Consider the following 20,787-nt stretch of genomic DNA (forward strand, 5'->3'; position numbering starts at 1 on the left):
GCTGACAGTCATAATAGTATTACAGTGTTTTAGAAGAAGCACAAGGGAGATGTTCTATTATAGCCTAGTATTAATATTATCCAGAGGGAAATAACATTGAGATGGGTGTATCTGTTCCGATACTGAGGAATTATATGATGATTATGATGACTGTAGATTGTTAAAGAGCCTATTTGTTTTTTGTTCTCATTTTTTGGGGGTTGTGAATAATTAAACTGAAGTTGATCTAAGTTAAAACGCTTTGAGTCTTCATTTCTACGTACTGGAGGATTTCATTCAGCAAAGACCACAAACGGCACATTTAGAAGTAAAGGCAATAACTGTCCACCAGTTCGAACATGACTACAGATCTATATTATGCAAACTATAAGCATATACAAATTAAGGTAATATAAGAAAATTACAAAGACACATTACAAGGATGCTATTTTATTTATTTTGATTTGATTTGTGAAATTACTTATGTTAATATTCACCAAATTATGTCTGTTTTTAATCAAATTAATGTTACACAGAAAATAAATTCAATCATTAATTAATGGTTTGATTGTGAGCTCCACGTCTCAAAATGCAGGGATCAGACCGACACAACACGTGCTGCAGTGACACGTCAGCCATGCTCAGGGAAAGAGAAAGTCAAGTACAGCATTTCTGCTCCATGATGAGAACCTACGGTCAAAACCAGAGTCAGCCAAGCCAGTCTTTCTGGACTTAACTAAAGGGCCAGAGGTCACATTAGGAGACTGAGTCAAGTAAAGTCTGATTTTATTTACAAAGCCCTAAATTCAGTAGAGTACAAACCTCCACCGAAGCCTAACACGACTTTAATTTAACTCAATAAGCACCAAATTACACACACTCATAGATATCAGTTCCCAAAATGTGCCGTATTTTTCACATCTAGATCCATGAACTTCTCAGAGGAAATGTGAGAATGTTGAAAAATACCCCATCTCACAATGTTACCGAATGTGAAAAAAAAATCCTGGATCCACCATCTAGATTCACACTAAATTGTTTTGAGTGTGTCCCTGACGCATACGGCACACTCAAAACAATTATTATTGACTTTATGTATCTCAACAACATATTAAATTTCCATGTAACTTTATTACATAGGGTAAATGTAAAGGTTCCCATTAATGAAGTGTTTTCTATCATATTGAATTTAGGGTCAATAAATCAATTAAATTAAAGATGATTTCATTAAATAAATTGTGTGTTTAATGTGTATATTTATGTAAAGGTTTAACATTATTTGATTAAATCCTTCTCAAGTTATTTGATTTAGTCACACTAACTCATCATGATATAAAACTTACCTTTTACATTAAATTTATGTAAGAAAGCTACATGGACATTTTATATGTAATTATAATATATATATATATATATATATATATATATATATGCCAGATATTTTGGTCCATAGAATCTAAATGAAAAAAAATGTGCCTCACAATGTCTTTAATTTCAAAGTCACATCTTGAAATTGTCCAAAACCCAGAGAATCCGTTTAGAAGAGTAAAGACCAACAGTGAATAATCAACATGCAGATGCTGGAACCACTTTTGGCATCTGAAATTACAACTAATAAATCAAAGTTGTTACTGTATCTATGATTATTTTTCTTTAATATTATTATTTGTATTTTTGCACCTAGCTACATACAGAATACTATATGTATCATTTTATGAGCTATGAACAGTTAGAAGAAATAAGATAAGTAGTACTGCAGGAGGAGCTTTCTGTTGGATGGGTGAAGAATTCTACTTGACATGTTTTAATATAAGATTTCAAACAAGGGACAGACAGTAGACCCTATTTTAAATACAACACTATTTACTGAAAATACTACATCATCTATACGCCCTGCTGAGGCCGGAACATTTTACCAGAGACTCATGAAGACATATCGTTCCCCATCATGACACATGCAAGACTGAGCTGTAACAACTTTAATCAAAGAATCAGAGAGAAGTTTGCCTTTGATTTGTTTGTTTTTTCAGGTCTGCAGTTGTACAACTAGAAGTAGGTTTTTTCTTGCTACTTCACACGCTCAAAAAAATGTTTTATCTCAGAAAACGCAAACCTTGAAACCAATAGGCTCCAAACCTATGTCTCAAGTTTAGGCTTCAAATTCATCTAACTTAAAATCTGGATTTCTGTTAACTCATTCCAAATTAGGGAAACATTATTTTATGTTATTATCACAGAATGTTTACTTCTGTAAAATTACTCTCACAATACAAGAAAAGTTTACTGGCTATAACTTATGAGATTTTACAAAGTACAAAATAAAACAAACCACTCTGTGTACCAGCTAAATAACACTACACACATTTCTCTCTTTGTAATGAATCACAGATTCTGAGTTATCAGGACTCACTTCTTAAAGTAAGAGATGAACTGGATTTATTCATATAGTTCAATATTTAATTTAGATGCTAATAATTAAAGTTTCCAAGGTGTGTTTTTACCGTACAGAGATATAGAGTCATATATGCACTGCTCTTAAAGCTTGCAAAGTTTAGTCTCCATGTTATAAACGTCCTAGTTCCTGCATGTGCTGATTTTGGTGATTATGAACATCTTTCCAACTGTTTGACACCGAAAACATTTCAAAGTGCTGTCTGTGTGGAGTAATATTAACGTTTAATTATTGTAGACATATGAGCAGACTGTTACCGTGTGAAGTGAAGGTCATCCCTGTCGAGGGAAATTCAAACTCCAATTCACTACCGTCATTTTCTCAAGTTGTGTCAATTCAAATGCATCTGACTCCCGAGAAGAGCTGGATGACATGTGTCAGCGCTGATGACACATGACACAGAGCAGAAAGGAGCAGGAAGAGGAGGAGGTGAACATTTGTGGGGCTTTTGTCGTTTATACGGCCCCGTGAACCACGGGCGGAGGATGAGAGAAAACGAGAGTGACGGCGGTGATGGAGCAGAGTGCTGTGTGAAGTCAGAGCTGAGATGAGTCAGGAAGAGAATATTTCACCTGTGACTAAAGGAGGAGATGATGTATAACTCAACCTACATCAACAAGGTTCCACACAACACGTCTGTGGCTGTGAGAAAGAAACACTTCTCACACAAAGAACCTTTCCCATGTGCAATAATTATGGTAAAAGTCCAGAAATGCAAAATAACACACATCGTGACACAGAACAGAGTCAGTCAAAGATTTTCATTCACATATAGTGAAATGTGACTCTGTAGGTCATCATTAAAGAGAGGAGCTTTATAGAATCATTATCCCTATCAAGTTTTCTGTTTTTTGTAATTCACGGCATTAAAAATAGTCACAAATACACAAAGATCAAACATACAAACAAATAAAAACTTAAATGATTCAGTGTGTGTGTGTGTATATGTTGGGACCTGGTATTTGTGAACTACAGTTCGGCCTACATGTGTAGTCAAATCCTGACCACATGTTTCTTTGTTCTGGAGACAAAGCAGAGCCTCCAGAACTCAGTCTCCCAGGGGCTTCAACATCACACAGAGGTGTGAAAACTGACCCTCGACACAAGTTTCAACCACTATTGGTCACTCTGGGCCCCATGACCCATGAGGTCACCAGGTCAATATAAGCCCAGTCCCCCCTCTCTTCTTTTTTTTTCGACTCATCTCTTCCACTCAACTCTCCAAGAGGAGAAGTGTAGCTACCAGCTCACCTCTCTTTCTGCTCAACTTCCATGGAGGACAGGTGCAGCTTTCCACTCACCCAGCAAGGGAAACATCTTCCCTGCCCAAGCTCGACCAACCTTCAAGCAGGCCTGCCTGGAGCAGACTGCTAAAACCTTCCAAAGGCAGCGACGCGAGAGCCTGCCTAAGACCTTCAGCACAAGAGGTGCATCGCACAGCAGAACCACAAAAACAGGAGCCACAAACCAGCAAGACGACTTCACTGGACTTCAAACAGCACATCAACCTTTTTTCCCTTTTCATGGACGGGTAACACGAAGGGCTTAATAATTATACAAGGCTAAGCAAAGACTGTTCGATTCCGTGTGATGTTTATAAGTTTGATTTGTGTTGCTGTGATATTTTGGTTACAAGTTATTTGTAACCATCTCTAACCTGGCACCAACACACACACACACACACACACACACACACACACACACACACACACACACACACACACACACACACATGCCATACTCACATACACATATTTTTATAGTAAGTACACCTTTAGTAATTTGTGTTTTTATACTTTATTATCTTCATAATAAATGTTTTTCTTTCACAAATGTTGTTTTCATTAATGTTGCATAAGTGTAAATTTTGCCAACCTCTACACTGTCAAGAACTCCATATCCTTCAACTTAGCTAACTATCTATATGGTAATTTTGGTTATAGTTATTCATTTAATTGTTAATCAGAGTTCCAAATTTATAGTTAGTACTTTCATGAGACTTAATCAATAAATTGGATATCTTTTCCCTTCCTTTGAAGGGTGGTGCCCCGAGGTAACTTTAATCAATTAAAGTTATTATTTTATATTAATATTTTTAATATTAATATTCAATATTTGTTTTGATAACCAAATTTATTGAATGCCAAAAGGCACCCCATTTAATGGTGTCACGTTTAATGTATCAATTGCACAACAGTATATACATATACATATATATATAAAGTAAAGATTTCAAAGGCTATTTGAGTTCAGATGCAGATACTTATCAATTGTTATGTATCTTACACAAATTGAATTGATTTCAAGCTAGTAGCAATAGCAGAAAAGTCTAATTTTCCAACATAATAATCACCAAACCTCTGCTGATAGTCTGTGATCCACTTTGAACAAAATATTTACTTACAAACCCACAGATGTGTATAGAAATTACGTGTGAAAATGTGAAATGTGAAAATTTGAATTTCCTCTCTGGATATTTATCTGCCTTTGTAGCCCTCACAAGAAAGAACTCTCATTGAGGCCCACGTAGGTCATCACCATCTACCTCCATATCTGTTTCATCCAAATGTGACATAAAGTATACACAGAATCTGGCTCTAAAGGGCAGTAGTAAACATTAGCGTTGTGGGTGATGTGGATTTATCTATGTGCTCTAGACTTCAGACCTTGAAACCATAACAGACAAAACTAAAATATGGACAATCAGAAAATTGTAGTTTAGGAATCCCTAATTGCTGTTCATAAGAAAAAGATAGAAAGAAAAACTCCCTTTAAACAGGAAGAAACCTCGAGCTGAACCCTGGCTTATGGGGGCTGTGGTGGGGAGGAGAGCGATTCAAAGGCAGGCAGATTAGTTCATACATGGATCAGGATCAAGAATTTATCCATAACAGTCTGACGAGGGTGTATGCAGGTAGATCAGCTGGAAAACAACAACAGCATCCTGTAGATGAGACGGAGGGAGGAGGTGAGGAAAAGAGGCGATTTGAGTGGACAGAGCTATGTTGTTAAATGAGCATATACAGTATATAGTTGTAGGTGGTGAGGAACAGTGTTTTCACAGGAATCAGCTATAAGGCAGAGAACAGAGACAGGTTTGTACATAGTATTATACACACACAGAGAACAGGTGATATGGCCCTGTCAGCAGTATCCATGCATTAGCATAATATGATACAAAGACAGAAAGAGAGGTCGCTCTGTGGTGATGTTGTACTACACATGCACTGGTAACAGATACGTAACAGTGCAAGTACTGCATATAATACTATAAAAAAGATATGGTGTATGAAATCATGAGAGAACTCAGACTCCTCTAAAAGATTGCATGGCCTCCTCAACATCTTCCTCATAGTCCACAGGAATCAGTGCAGTGCATTGTGGGATAGAAGAAGTGTTGATATCAGTCATTTTACAAACTACTTTAAGATATTATAATTAATAATGTAATTTTGTAACAATAAAATAAAAATAAAAATGTTGTACAAAGCTATTTATACTGATTAGTGGTACAAACACAATCTATATAATTGTCAACATCTTGTTCAACACCACTGTTATGAACCAGCTCAAATTCAAGACAAAATAAGGGAGACCAGGGCCATAATCAGGGGTTAAAGTAAATTACATTTATTGAACTAATAGTAAGCTTTACCTTAACTACTGTAGGAAATGGAAGTCAGTGCTTGAATGTGTGAAAGGTATGCAAAGTGAAAAAAAAAATGAAAAAAAAAGAGATGTATCTTAACATGTAATCAGTAAGTAAAGGGAAATTTTCCGAGCCATTTTAATAATGTTGCATTTCCGGCCTCAACCTTCCCTGTCAAAGCACTCATGTACAGTATTCTACTATAGAGCAGAGGTTCATGACTCACAAACATGTTGAAAAAGTCAAATTAGGCTAGAGTCACATCACTCTGCCCTTTACCTCTTCCTCCCTTCTCATCATCGCTTCTTGCTTCCCCCTCCTCGCTCTGCCGCTTGCTTTGAAGGGAGGAAATCTGCACTTTTGCACAAGCAGCAGCAGCAGAAGGTGGATGAAGTGATTCACTGAATGGAGAGAGAGAGAGAAGAGGGGGGGGGGGGGGGGGGGGGGGGGGGGGGTGGAGTTGCACCTCTGTTCTGTTTCCTCTCTAATCACTTTTTCTGTTGTTAGTGTCTGATCTGACTTGTGTCGCCTCTCGTCGTGTTGTCTGTCTTCTTCCACTTGTTGTTTGTTGGCACTGTTATGGATTTCAAGACTGTTGTGACCATCTCGGCTCTTTTACTCATTACTGCTGGTAAGTGGACGTCATCTTTGGCACAGACTGAATATTGAAGAAGAACCAGGCAGCTGGTTTGGAACAGTGTTAACCTTAACCCACTGAGATACTGGGACATTCCAAGGCCTGAACTGAACTGAAAGAAGCTAAGACAAAAAACGCAACAAAATATGTTATACACAGAAATGTATCTTGATGCATTTGATACACAACAGATATATAAACCAGGGTGAGAAAATCATTTTTACAGCAACAACTTTCTGTTTCGAACTCCTGATGTTGTCTCTCTGTGGTGTTTGACGTATGTTTGCCTCAGACAGGGTCTGCACTCAAGTCTTCATGCTAGCAGAACTAACAGCAGACTTATTTTACACTCGTTCCGAGTGAGGAGCGACTCAGGAAGGTTGTTCAGATCATAAATATATAATTCCTCAATAAATCTGACATCAGGATCAAAGCAGATTATGGTAAAGTGACTGGCAGATACTACAATACTGAATCAGTTGTTAATAAGTTTAACAACTTTCCTTAAGAGGTTTTGTTGTTGACTCTGAAACAGCAGCTAAGCAACACAGAGCAGTAACTACTCACTGAAATTGTAAAATAATAATAATCAGTACACTCCCTCATTTCTTTATTACTACGTCACTGAGTTCCCTCACAACAAATCAGAGACGGTTGGTTTCCAAACAAGAATAATAAAATTTAGCTCATATATGCTAATGAGCCCCTCCACATTATTTTGATGCATTAGTGATGCAAATGACATGAAAACAAATGTAATAAACATATTTTTATTATAACTCAAATTTAATGATAACTCTGTGTGTAAAGGAGAGTTTACTGTCAAGTTACTGTAATGTGGCAAAAACAGCTTGGAGTCATCCAGGAACAAACCAGATGAACCACTGAAGAGTGAGCGGAACATAGCGGCCCAAAACTTAAAAATAATAAAACAAACATTATTATTACTTTTATCAATATTATTAATATTATATTTGATCCACTACTCATACATTTTTCTTGTATTAAAAATACGTATTGTTATTTAGTTATTTCCAAATTATACTGCTGTTATCAAGTGGTAACCTGTGCTACGTACTATTTGATATTATCAACATAATATAATATTATTATTATATCCTAGTAACATAATATCATATTTTTCTAATACTACTCTAAATCTTGTTGTATTTACTGGTTAAGAATAATAATAATAATATAATAAGTAATACTTACTTCTATTACATCTGACTTTTTACTGTATTGCTCTTATAGTCCATACTATTTCTATAGCATGCAATATAATTAGAAGTATGGAAAGTAATATATTTATTTTTATATAATAAAATACATATCATGGAAATATATTCTACCACTGCTGTTAACAACTGAATTTCCCCTCTGCAAATCATTGAAGCTCTTTCTTTTTTAATAATCATTTGTATCTGTAATTGTCTTGTTGTAGGCCACATCTGTTTTCTTTCACAACAATGAAATACATAAGGCAAGGCATAACAAGGCAAATGTATTAAGCTAAGTATCATACAGAGGCCATGCAATGTGCTTTACTGAAAACAGAGCCACTAGTTTTTACATTTCTTTATGACATAATACACACTCCTCACTCCCCCTGCAGTTAGCATATCCTAACTAATGCAATTTGTTTGTTTTTGTATATATTTAATAACTCACTGAAAACATTATAACTTTATAAACAGCTCCCCTGTTTTCTTGTATTTGTTTACGGGCCAGTCTGGTCTAATATGGCAGTAACATAGAGGTACGGTCCAGCCGCCAATGGCGTCTCTGCGTATATAACTTATGTTTATGGTCTATTCTAGAGGAGATGAGATAGGAATCATTAAAGCTCCTTTCCTCAACATTTCAAGAATTCGAGCAGCTCCTGTCATGGCTGCCACCGAAAGCTCCAGGTCATTTCACTCAGTCAGGAACATTTCTAAGCAAAAACAGACTCTTCAACCACAACCAAAGACTTTAATACACGGGGCAGGTAAGAGAAATAGGTAACAGGTGAAACCAACCTGTGCAGGACAGGAAAACACAAAGATGTAAAGTCAAATCACACCTAACACTCAAAGAAATTAATTTCAAAATAAAACGAGAGCTCACAATCAGTCCAGGGGCTGCTGGACTGATTGGGGCTGTGGCTGCCGGATGTCTACACCAGTAAGATCACATCCGCAGCTCTGCCATTAAAAAGCTGCATTACCTCCATTCTGCACAGGTCTGAGTTGTATTGTTAGACACAGTGAGGTGTGCAATGACAAATCCAATTCATTCTAGAACACCCTTCGGTTTGATGACTTTGTAACACACTGTCAAGTTTCCACAGATCGACAATCCTCTGTCACAGCATCTGTAAATCTCTGTGCAGTGGGTTTGAGTCTGGATGTGTTATTAGAGTCAAACCCACCTCCTATGTCAGATTCCTCATTTTGTGTTCCGGGAAACAAAGCTCCCACTAACGCAGTGTTAATAATATGAGCTGGGATGAGAGAAGTGATTCATTATATTACAGTATAAAGGTATTTCAATCTTTGTTTCAGGCAACAGACCTTTTTCACCTTAAATGGCTAATGAGACAGTGAGAGATTAAATCCAGGCCAGTGAATGTTTGAAGCGGCTGATGGAAATCAAACTCTACAGCAGTGGACAGGGATTTTTTTTATTTTATTAGAAAACAATGTTATATCTTTGATACGTCTGAGATCAAGTATCGTCAGTGCTTGGCCTGATGATGTTTTTTTGTGTATGAGCCACAATTGCAAATAGACTGGCAAGAGGTGATATGTCTGATGTTTTGTGATCGTTCCAGTATAATTTCTGCAGCTGTGTGAGGAACGTGACAGGGGTTTAATCAACTACACGAAAACGTTCTGACTTTCCACAAATTGCCGTGGGCGCCTCACTCATCGCGTAGAACAGCGATGTTGAGTTTCTGCAGAGCTCCGGGTCACAGGGTTACACTGCAAAGGATCCCACTGTTGGCAGTGTTTCAGAAAGAAAATATTTGATTGAGGGGTAAATATTTAAATTATTGAGGTTGGAACAGGTTTTAATATATCAGCATGAACAGAGGCTCGGCTGCGCTCGTCCCACATCGACACCAAACTAAAATCATTGTCTGGAGCCAGGAAATTCAAACAGGCGCAAACACAAACAAATTTGGATAATTGCATAAAAACTGTATTTGCCCTATTGTGCCTGCAGGAAAATAAAGTCTGGTGTCTTCATATTTATATACTATTATATTGTCCAAACAATACAAACCAATATTACTTTATACAGTGTTATAGGGCCCATTGTGCTGCCTGATTTTATTCTTCTTAGTTTTGGTGTATCTTACTGATAATGCTGATGAACATTTACACTTTTGCTGAACGGATGTAAAGTATCTTGGTGCTTCTCCACTCGCTGGGAGCACCTTTCCTGCTTTGAACAGTACAATTATATTAAAGATATTTACAACTGAAGTCTCTTCAACTCAAAACTGAACTTTTATTGCTTATGTCAAGTTTAACAAAATCATTTTTACTGGTTTGAAGAACAGATAGAGATCGACAGAATAGTCTTGACATATTAAAAGAGTCATTACCTGTAGGCTAAGGTCACACTAGGTTACAGAAAACAGGTCTGGTTTGTACATGCGTATAGTTTATATTTTAACCTCTCTTTAACTGCTGCAACACATTCAGTGCATTGAGATATAAATCAAGCATGTGAGCAGAGTAATTATGTCAAACAGACAGACAATGAAAACACAACCTCATTGGAGGCAGTAAAAGCAAACGATCTGTTTTTAATAGACTTTTTAATAGAACTTATAAAACCTTGCTTCGCCCCAAATAACAAAAAAATAATTTACATATTTGCCCACAGTTGTATCTGGCCGTGCAGATAGTTTCACTTCTGTATGCATAGACTTTGAAATCAATGTTGCTGAAACTTGTTCCGCCAACCCAACACAGCGGCGCTGAATAGAAAGCGGTTTGTGGTGTGAAGAGCATCAGAACGTGTCATTTGAAAAAGGTGACAGAGGTCTGACTCTTCTTGCTGAGATCTGCTTCATAAACATGAGCGAGAAATTATCATGAACACATGTGAGAACATTTACAGTGTTCCAGCTGAATAAAGAGTGATTGGATCAGAAAATTAGATAATGTAAGTTGAACTATGAATTAATATATAAAACAGATGAATACTTCACTGGTTTTCAATAGAAAGACCTGGATTGTAATGTAACATTATGGGTTGGTTCAGTACAAGCATACTGGATGTGTTTTTCTCTTCTTATCTTATACAGCAGAAGGAACAAAATACGTATTGATATTTACTTATTTGACATTAGAGCAGTGGGTTGGTACTGACATGATTCTCGTTCTACCTGTCAAAGGTATTTAATCTGTCACACTGTGCAGCTAAGACTTCCCCTTTTTGAGTTCTGTATTATGTATGATTATTTGATCATTTTTATGTAATTGTCAAGAGCTCCGTTATTTATGATTTTTATGCCTCACACAATTAAAATACAATTAAACTTAGAATAAAGAGAATAAACTGTAAGTAAAACCAATAAAACCAACACACATCATGAATATTAATAAGGGATTTTGCTTTAAAAACTGTCCTGTTGTCATAATAATAATAATAATAATAATAATAAATAATAACAATAATAATAATAAACCCCCCTTAGGACATAATAAAACTGACAAATATCCAACAGCACTGACTGTTTTAAATTAAATTAAATTAAATTAAATTAAATTAAATTAAATTAAACTAAATTAAATTAAATTAAAGGAGGGACTGAACAGCTGCAGTCAAGTCTGCAGAACTCTGAGCGGGAGGCTGCTCCAGAGACAAGGGCCGAAACTGAAAATGCCGGATGTTTTACATCAATGTGTCCCAGAACGTTACTGCTCTCTGACTTGTTTTGAACCATTGTGTTTGTGTCTGTCTCCTTCAAACTAACTGTACAAACAGTACAAACAGCCCTCCCCACAGGGAACTTCAGTAAGGGAGTCAACCTATCCAGTGCTGTTCCAGCGACCGATGCTGCCCCCACCTCCAACCCCAGCATCTCTTCACCTGTCCGCAGCTTCCTCACTGTCAAGTGGACAGGTAACTGTGAGGGACAACTAATCCTCCACCATAACTCCACTCCTTCACATGTCTGTCATGACAGTAATAAAACCATCCAGAGTCTTTTGACAAACGTGTGTGAGAACAAGAAAGGTTGTAAAGACCCACTGGACTGGAAGAAAGGCAAAGACATGCCGAGTGGTTATCACATCATAGAGGATAGAGCAGAGCAGAGGATCAGCTGTGTGGCACTGAAGGTCAAATGCAAAGGTAAGTCTACTGTGTGTGTTTGTGTGTGTGGGTGGGTGTGTGTATTTGTGTTTCTGTGTGCAAGTGTGTGTTTTCTCCTCTGTAAAAAAAAAGCTAAATTCTGATTTAAATCAGTTACAAGACTAAGGCTCCTATTGCACACAAAGTGCTATCACCGTGAATAAGAAAACTGTAATAGTACAGATAAGGCAAAAATGGACTTCTTACTGAAGCACATGAGTGGCAGCGTGGTTGTCTGTTGTTATAAATGTTCACACACACACACACAAACTTCTAACACACACAAACGCACACACACACAGGTCCCATCATATCCACTGTCAGTTCACCTCCTGTTTCTACAGCACAACACAACACATAGCAGCACTATGAATGATCACATACAGCTCACTTGTATGTGCCCCCCGCTTAACTGAGCCAAGTACTACTGCAGCCTACATCACTTCTTACAGCTACACTGATATAAGATACAAATTACAAACAATCTTAACACACATGCACGTCTCACAGCCTCTCATTTGCCATTGTTTCTGATTTTTGAACTGTATATTGTCAAATTGAACATTTAACACTTAAAAAAATCCTTGGATTGTTTCATCATGTTTTCATGGCTTCCATCCTCCTCTCAAAGCAGCCCTAAAACCAACTGATGACAGACAGCACAGTTAAACAACAAAGCCTGTGCATGACCTGTTTAGTTACACTGCTGTGTGTGTGTGTGTGTGTGTGTGTGTGTGTGTGTGTGTGTGTGTGTGTGTGTGTGTGTGTGTCCAGCTGAGCCAGTTGAGGTCAAACCAGATGTTCAGGAGCAGCTGCACGTCTACAAAACGGTGACGGCTTTGCTCGGCTGTGTGCTGGTGGTCCTTTTTCTGATCCGCTTCTGCAGACCCACCGTCAAAGCCCTGCAGAAGAGACGTGAGTACACAAACACACACACGCACACACACACACGCACACGCACGCACGCACGCACGCACGCACGCACGCACACACACACACACACACACACACACACACACACACACACACACACACAGTGCCTATATGTGCATCTGCACACATGTTTGTACACAATCTGTACTTATTGAGCTGAGAACTCATATTTTTAGATTAGAGAAGACTTGTCAGATTAAAGATTATGCCCAAGAAAGACTGAAAATCAAAGGATTCCACCAAACAGGCAAAGTAGAATAGAATAGAATAGAATAATTCATTCATGGTGAACATGTTCCTTATGACTGTTGCACATTATCACGGAGTGACTCCAGGGTGAGGTGACTCTGTGTGATTGCTATTAATTACAAAGCAGTGAAAGCATTTGAGCTGTGTTTTCACCATCCAGCACTCACGGTATACACGTCTGTAAACAGAAACATACCTTCCTGTAATTGACATGTGTTACTATAGTGACTGTTTGCTGGTCTCAGATTGATGGTAAGATTCAGGTGACCTACAAGTGAATACTGCTGCTGCTTTGCCTTCGGTGTAGACACCATGTTAGTGTTGTTGTCATTCATATTTACAAATCACTAAGGTGCAAAATGTATGCCTCACCATGTTTCACCAAAACAGAGCCCCCTAGAGTCCACTACTACTGTCTGCAACTGTCAGGTGCAAAGTATAACCTCTGTATTTACTTGCATGTTCACTGGCCACTGTGTTGTTGGTTTTCAGTGTCCGACAGGTCGCAGACTCGCTGGGTCGGACCTACACAGAGTCACAGTGGTGAGTCTCTCACACACACGCACACACACACACGTGGTGATTTCCACTCTTTTATTCTAAGATGTATCTTGGGTGAATCATCCATCCATCCATAATCTGTAATGCTACACTTTCAGGGTCATGGGGGGGGGTACACACATGCCAAACTGGGATTCAAACTGGGAACCTTCTTGCTGTGAGGTGACAGTGCTAACCACTGCAACACCGTACCACTATTTGAATCAAAGTCTGATGAATGAAGTTATACAACCAAAGGTAACATGTTGTAGCCTGCTGTAGTTTGGTTAAACTCACTGGTGAATGGTGATGGTCAGTCAGTTAAATAAATCAGTCAATCAATTAGACCAAATTCTCCATTATTTAATAGAAAATAGTCAGACAGTATTGAGATATGGACTGATACACTGTTGGTTTTGTTCTGAGACAGAAAAACAGCAGATGTATCATTTGAATTTTAACGTTTGTTGTATGTCTCTGTCTCAGTGTCTCACCATCGAGGGAACACTTGTAACAATGACGGAGAGAAGAGACTGTCCTACCCTGGTAACACACACACACAGACACACACACACACACACACACACACACACACACAGACACACACACACACACACACACACACACACACACACACACACACACACACACACACACACACACACACACACACACACACACACACACAAACAGAGTCATATAACAAATCTGGCTTCTCTTTCTGTGTGATGTCAAATCAGCACTGGAGCGACTGACAGTCAGCGACAGCAGAGAACCTTCATCCAACAGGAGCAGCGGCTACAACTTCTGATCTGCATCTTCCTCAATCATCATCATCATCATCATCATCATCATCATCATCATCATCATCATCATCAGTATTTATCTCTGTGCAGAAACATCAGCTCTGTTTGTTGAGGAGTTAGTTGCCAAGACATTTTCTAAGATTGTGTAAAATTTATCATTCATACATGAATTCTATTATAAGCCTCTCTTATTGTACCACCATAGATGTACAGTATGTAAACTCAAGTAGGCAGTGTTCTTCTACCTGTGTGTGTGAGAAACGACACCAGATCAAGGTTTTTCATGTTGACTGATGTTAGATATTTTAATAGAACCTTACAATATTTTGGGAAACAGTTATTTGCCATCACTATACACTGTGCTCATACACTATTGTAGTGGAAAATTCCACTGACCAGTGTCTAAGGTAATGGAAAGTCCCACTGACCAGGTGTCTCACTGCTGTGATACTGTCTACCTGACAGGATGGAACCCTTATTTGGCGGTGTCTCACTGCTATGACCTTGATAAACAGGGTGTATGCCCTTATTTGGTGATGTTTTCTTCCAACTGCTACAGTGGACGGACACAGCAGATAGACACAGATGATGATCTTATGTCTTTCATGTCTTTTTTTCATATTATGTTTTATGAAACGCCTCTTTGTATAAGTTCTGGCTTTTGTGAACTTGCGGCCAGTTCCATTTTGAGCACCCGTGCTTGTTGGGTAACCTCTGCAGAGCTTACTATTAAAAAGACTCAAAGGCAACTCCAGTCTGAGAATTTCATTATTTCAAATCTCAAGATGAATTTCCATCACACTATGGTTTTAGCAGCAGTTGAGATTAGAGCTTCGTGTTATTACAGCCGCTGTACACAGTGAGTGCACACAGCTACTCAGGTGAGCTGTAACTAAGAACTTTTTTTGAGTTGGATGTATTTTTCTCTAGCAGTTTCCCCCTGCATCCAGTCTTTGTGCTGAGCTAGACACTGCATTGGAAAAACTGTGATAGCAGTGACAACAATGCAAGATTAAATGTTCCTTTATTCAGAAAAACATTCATAAAAAAGGCTAAAAGGATACAAACTCAGATACTGAATCATCAACACCTATTCGACTGATGTAACATAATGGAATCAGTGTTATTGTTTCTTTTGTTGTCTGTGATTTGAAATAAATACTGTAAACTTTTTTATTTTTAGTAAAATAATATAAGATGTGTTTGACCCTATTTCTTGTGTTTGAAGTAGGTGAATGGAACATTTAGGAGAAGGCAGACAGACAGAGAGGAGGAGGAGGAGGAAGAAAGAGACGAAGGTGGTTTCTTAGTGCAGAGATGTGGTTTCCTCTGCCGTTGACACAAACTTCCTGTTTGTGTTATTTCTGTCGTAACCTGAATATCTTTCCCCCTCTCTCCTATTCTCCTCTTTCACTTACTTGCCGTCCTCTCATGTTTTTCAAACCCTCATTCTTTTTATTTGTTTCTCTTCCTCTCTTTTGTCTGCCTCTGTTCTTTTCTTCCTCACACTTTTTCTTCTCTTCTCCTGCGTGGTGAAGTCAGGACTGAGGTTAATTTGTTCTGTTAATCATCATCTCAACTTTCACTGACTGGGTTTAAAGAGAAAACTGCGTCAGTAACTCTGTAAAAGTGGAAGTGAGACTCACACTACACACTACTAACACACACGACACAGTGAACAGTCTTGTTTGTTTGGCCACATGTCTGTCAGTGCTGGTGGCCAGATTTAAACTAACACTCTAATGTACTGGCTGTTTATTATTTGACTCAACTTAAATAAGGATGACTGTGGATTTGTCATTTGTGGCATCAACATCAGCTGATGAACACACACAGATTCATGGCTTCACTCTGCACCGTGTCTCCCCACAGGAACAAAGCACATTGTTTTGGTTTTGCACACAATAACGTTAAAGATTAGGTTCACACTCTTTTTTTTTTATGGGCATCCTCTCCAGTCACAGGCAGCTGCGTATTTAAGTGCTTGAAAATTGAATCATAACTTAAGCCTTTATCACGCAAGAAAGGCAGTACAAACAAATGGAATGCTCATAGTTATCCTACGGATATTTAAGGTGTATTGAGTAATTCACAAAAGACGCAAGAAAACATTCCACCTTAAGAGCTGTAGTGGATAATGATCGTGGAACTATATTTAGATATATATATATATATATAGATACTGTCACTGTTGAATTCCAGACAGTAGTCACACTACAGTGAGATTCCCTACCTGTAAAGATAACAGGAGGTGTAGCTGGAAGTAGAGTTGAAGGTAATCACAGGGTTCCTCAGGGTTATGTGCTCAGCCCAATTTCATTGACCTTATATTTACTCTATTACCACATTATCCAGATATAATTATCTATGAAACAAACAAAAAACTCATCAGCTAATTTAACCCCAAGCATGTTTTAAGGATGTAAAAACCTGGATGACCTACAATTTTATTCAAATCCTAATGCCTCAAAAAGCAGCGGTGATCCATATTGTGATGCTGCCTGTATTTTTTAGGTCATTGTGTTCTGAGTGACAGAGAGAGAGAGAGATGTGCTGTAGGCTACAAGCAGGTACAGAGAGGACACATGTTGTTTGTGTTCTGGGACCAGAACTGTGAAACACAAACACACACACATGTTTGCTGTATCTGTATTTCATCCTGTTCTCTTGTCCTCTCTGTACCTGCTTGTAGCCTACAGCACATCTCTCTCTCTGTTTCTCTCTCTGTGAGTGAGCGAGTGAGGAAGTGAGTGAGGGAGTGTCCATCTGTGTATGAGTGGGTGTATTTTGTCTCATCCTGCCTGGTCAGGTCATGGTATGAGATGATAATCTGGCCTCATTGCAAATGTCCCATGAAGAGAAACAATGACAGATGACAGATTACAGCTACAGATTATCCAGAAGGGGATTGGCACAGGGGGACAGAAATAAAGGGAGAAGAGGACAAGAAAGAGAGAAATATGGAAGAGCATGTGACATGTACAGGGAGATGAAGACATGACAAAAAGCGGGCAGTTTGGGCAGCAGGTAGATCCATTGGATTTCCTTATATTCTTATCATTTCCACACTTTGTCACTGCCTAAACCTCACAGGGGTTCAACAGAGCTCCAAAAGAATCCTAAAACGTAGTGAATGTAATGAATATGTTCACATCAATTTCATATCCTGATACATCCAAACGCTGACAGTGCTGGTCAAGGTGTGATTGACAGGAGATCTCCAGACAGCGCCGTGCGAAAGACAACAACAAATATAATCAAAAATTAGATTGATGATTAGCTGTGAGTGTCTGGCTCAGTGGGACAGAAATCACCAGTATTGCTGTCTGCTCTGCTGACCCAGCTGCTAGTTTCTTGGGGATTACCAGTTGAACAGTGTTTTATGCAGCAGATGGACACTAAGCAAATGAAATTATAACCTAAATTGGGCCTGCACAGGAACATTAAGCCCAAAGCAACAAAGTCAGAAGATGCCACAGGTTACACTGTGGTGCAGCTGGATACAGGTTGTATCCAAAAGTAGAGTGAAGTGCATGGTCCAACTAATTCCACAAACGACTGAACTGCTCATCTAATCAGCTCCCCTCTTGGCATGGGTATTGTATATTGCCAGAGGAAGTGCAGTGCTGACTTTACTGCGATTTTGAGTCACAATATGTTCAATATTAATAAAAAATGAATGAACAGGCGACCAGTGCTCTGTGGCCGTGCTCACAGTCAGTCTGTGGACTGTCTTGAACATGTCTTCCTCTATGTCCTCTAATAAACCACAGCAGTGGTCAGTAACTGGGTCAAACCATTATCAAAATCACCGCCAGATCATTTTGATAATTTCGTTGTCAGACTGACACAGACATTCATGGTTTCTGATCTGATCTCCGTCATTGGCAGTAACATTCACAGAATCACTTTCTGTTTGCAATTTGGCCTAAAAGTAAAAGCACAATGTTTGTTTTGTTGCTGCTTTGCTTTATAATGAGCAGAATTACAGAGCTTTTACTTTGAAAAGTTGTGGTCTGAAGTTTGTGTTGGTTGCTTAACAGACTGAAAACCTTGAAATAGTCGACATGTAATGTATGAAAGAAAACTGTACGTATAAGCCATAGAAACAGTATGAAAGCAAATCCAGTACCATTCAACTTTAAAATCAAAACATGCAGGTAAGATGAACACAAACTTCACTCTGCATAGAGCTCACTCTTCACTCTGCGTAAGCTCTGTACACAACGTCCAGCACACAAATAATAGAAGTGACTTTATATTGTAGAACTGTTTGAGGAGAACTCACTAATGACATGGAATAATTCTGAAGTAGCTCTGGAGTATTAACACAGGCCAAGAGAACAGAAGATTCCAGGCAGATTTACAACAGACACTGAGCTAGTAAGAGGTAAAGTTGGAGAGGAGCTGAGGAGTGGCCACATTAAAAACAGGTTTATTGTTGTATTTCCCAGCAAGACAAAAAGATAGGTAGCTAATGCTTTTGAAAATGTTATCCAATGGTATCCAAGTGTCATAAATCCCTATAAAACTACCTACACTCTTATAAAACTGAGAAATCTTGTACTAAAATGTTGATACAACGTTATAACACCAATGTTTCTTTATGCAATCTGCTTCTGCATATCTGTGAATGTAAATGTATAAATGTAATGCAAAGACGGAAGTCTGCTAAGTGAATGAGAACTGAGTGCAGTGGATCTAGATTGAGGTCTATGTGGGGAAATGTAGAGGCTGTTTTTCATTTTTTCTCTCTCTGGTCTGTTAATCTCCTCTCAGTGTCAGATCCATTGTCCTTTAAGCCCCTTCTGCTATATTACCAGTCTCACCACACACACACACACACACACACACACACACACACACACACACACACACACACACACACACACACACACACACACACACACACACACACACACACACACACACTACTACGACCATGAAATACTACTATGCAGATGAGCCCCAGCTGTACTTGTATATGAAAAAAGAACAAAGTATACCACCATTACTGACAACACCGCAATCATTACAACTGCCATTACTGCTCCCTCCATCTCTGTTGGACATTTGCTTCAAACACATGCTTCAATCATTGACACACCTCTTTGTTAACGTTAGACGCTGCCTTTTGTCATCAGTGTTATAAATACTGTTATTGTGTTGATGCGTTCAGTTACACGCGGCATCTATTGTACTCTGTCCCAGGAGAGGGATCCCTCACATGTGACTCTCTCTGAGGTTTCTACATTTTGTATCCATTGTCAATAGTTTTTTGGGGGTATTTTTTTCCATACTCTTGCTAATATTAAGGACAAAGGATATCACACCTTGTTAAGCCTAAAAAGATAAACTATGATTTATGCCTATGGGCTATACAAATACGATTGTATAGATTGCTTGATTGATTAATTAATAAATATCTATCAAGCCTTAGCTCAAATTTCTGGTCACTTTCTTTCAGAGAATAAAACTTGCTAATGCAGATGTGATAGTGGAAGATGGTCAAAAAAAGCAACATGTTTACTATTACTACAGTTTGATTGGAATCATTCATTCACACAATTTTTTTACATAAAACATTAAGAAATAATATTGAACAAGGGCTACGTTGTAGCACTGACGGGCCCGAGCACACACATTTTGAAGCCTGTTGCAGTTAGTGGAGAGAGCGATCAATGACCAAGCGCACGTCTCTGTGTTGCATGTGTTTTGCGCACTGCGGCAAGGATAAACGCTTCACTTCCTGGGTCCATCACGCGATGTCGATCCTTGCCTCCTAATTGCTCATTACGGTCCACACTATCAATTGCACATCACACTGTGAAAATTGTATGTAAATTGAAGGATAGTTGTAAAACAAAGCTTATTTCCTGTTGCCAGTAGGTGGCGCCATCAGTATTATTACATACAGACTAATAGATCTGTTCAAGTAGGGGCTCTGATGTAGCGTGAGCAATATTGTGTCAATTGGACCATGTTACAACAACTTCATTTTCACACTGATCAGTAGGTGGCGCTATGACCCTGCACTAATATTAATATATGGAGCTGTTCAGGTCAGGATTGTGATCATAGGTCAGTAGTTCGGGGCCGGTTGGATAATGCAGAGTGGATTTATCAAAGTACTTCCTGTCTCATGGCGAATCAGTAGGTGACGCTATGACCCTGAGGAAATATTGAC

The 20,787-nt window shown here is 38.5% G+C and overlaps 1 protein-coding gene across 3 annotated transcripts in view; it reads left to right on the top strand.

The window, feature by feature from the left end:
• The first annotated feature begins 6,354 nt into the window (after window positions 1-6,354).
• Window positions 6,355-20,787, top strand: part of LOC117760043 — a 31,025-nt gene continuing 16,592 nt past the window's right edge. Inside the window, exons 1-6 of one of the 3 annotated variants that reach the window (XR_004613603.1) lie at window positions 6,363-6,711; window positions 11,725-12,072; window positions 12,847-12,987; window positions 13,747-13,797; window positions 14,281-14,340; window positions 14,535-14,670. Coding sequence is in view for 2 of the 3 variants with exons in the window: in XM_034582750.1 (XP_034438641.1) it covers window positions 6,660-6,711; window positions 11,725-12,072; window positions 12,847-12,987; window positions 13,747-13,797; window positions 14,281-14,340; window positions 14,535-14,605 (723 nt within the window). In the remaining variant the exon portion in view is untranslated. Of the gene's footprint in view, window positions 6,712-11,724; window positions 12,073-12,846; window positions 12,988-13,746; window positions 13,798-13,977; window positions 14,246-14,280; window positions 14,341-14,534; window positions 14,730-20,787 lie in introns of those variants that run through there. The other 2 variants (XM_034582750.1, XM_034582760.1) reach the window with 2 other exon arrangements.

This window comes from Hippoglossus hippoglossus, chromosome 1, assembly GCF_009819705.1.
Source record: "Hippoglossus hippoglossus isolate fHipHip1 chromosome 1, fHipHip1.pri, whole genome shotgun sequence".
NCBI classification, from domain to species: domain Eukaryota; kingdom Metazoa; phylum Chordata; class Actinopteri; order Pleuronectiformes; family Pleuronectidae; genus Hippoglossus; species Hippoglossus hippoglossus.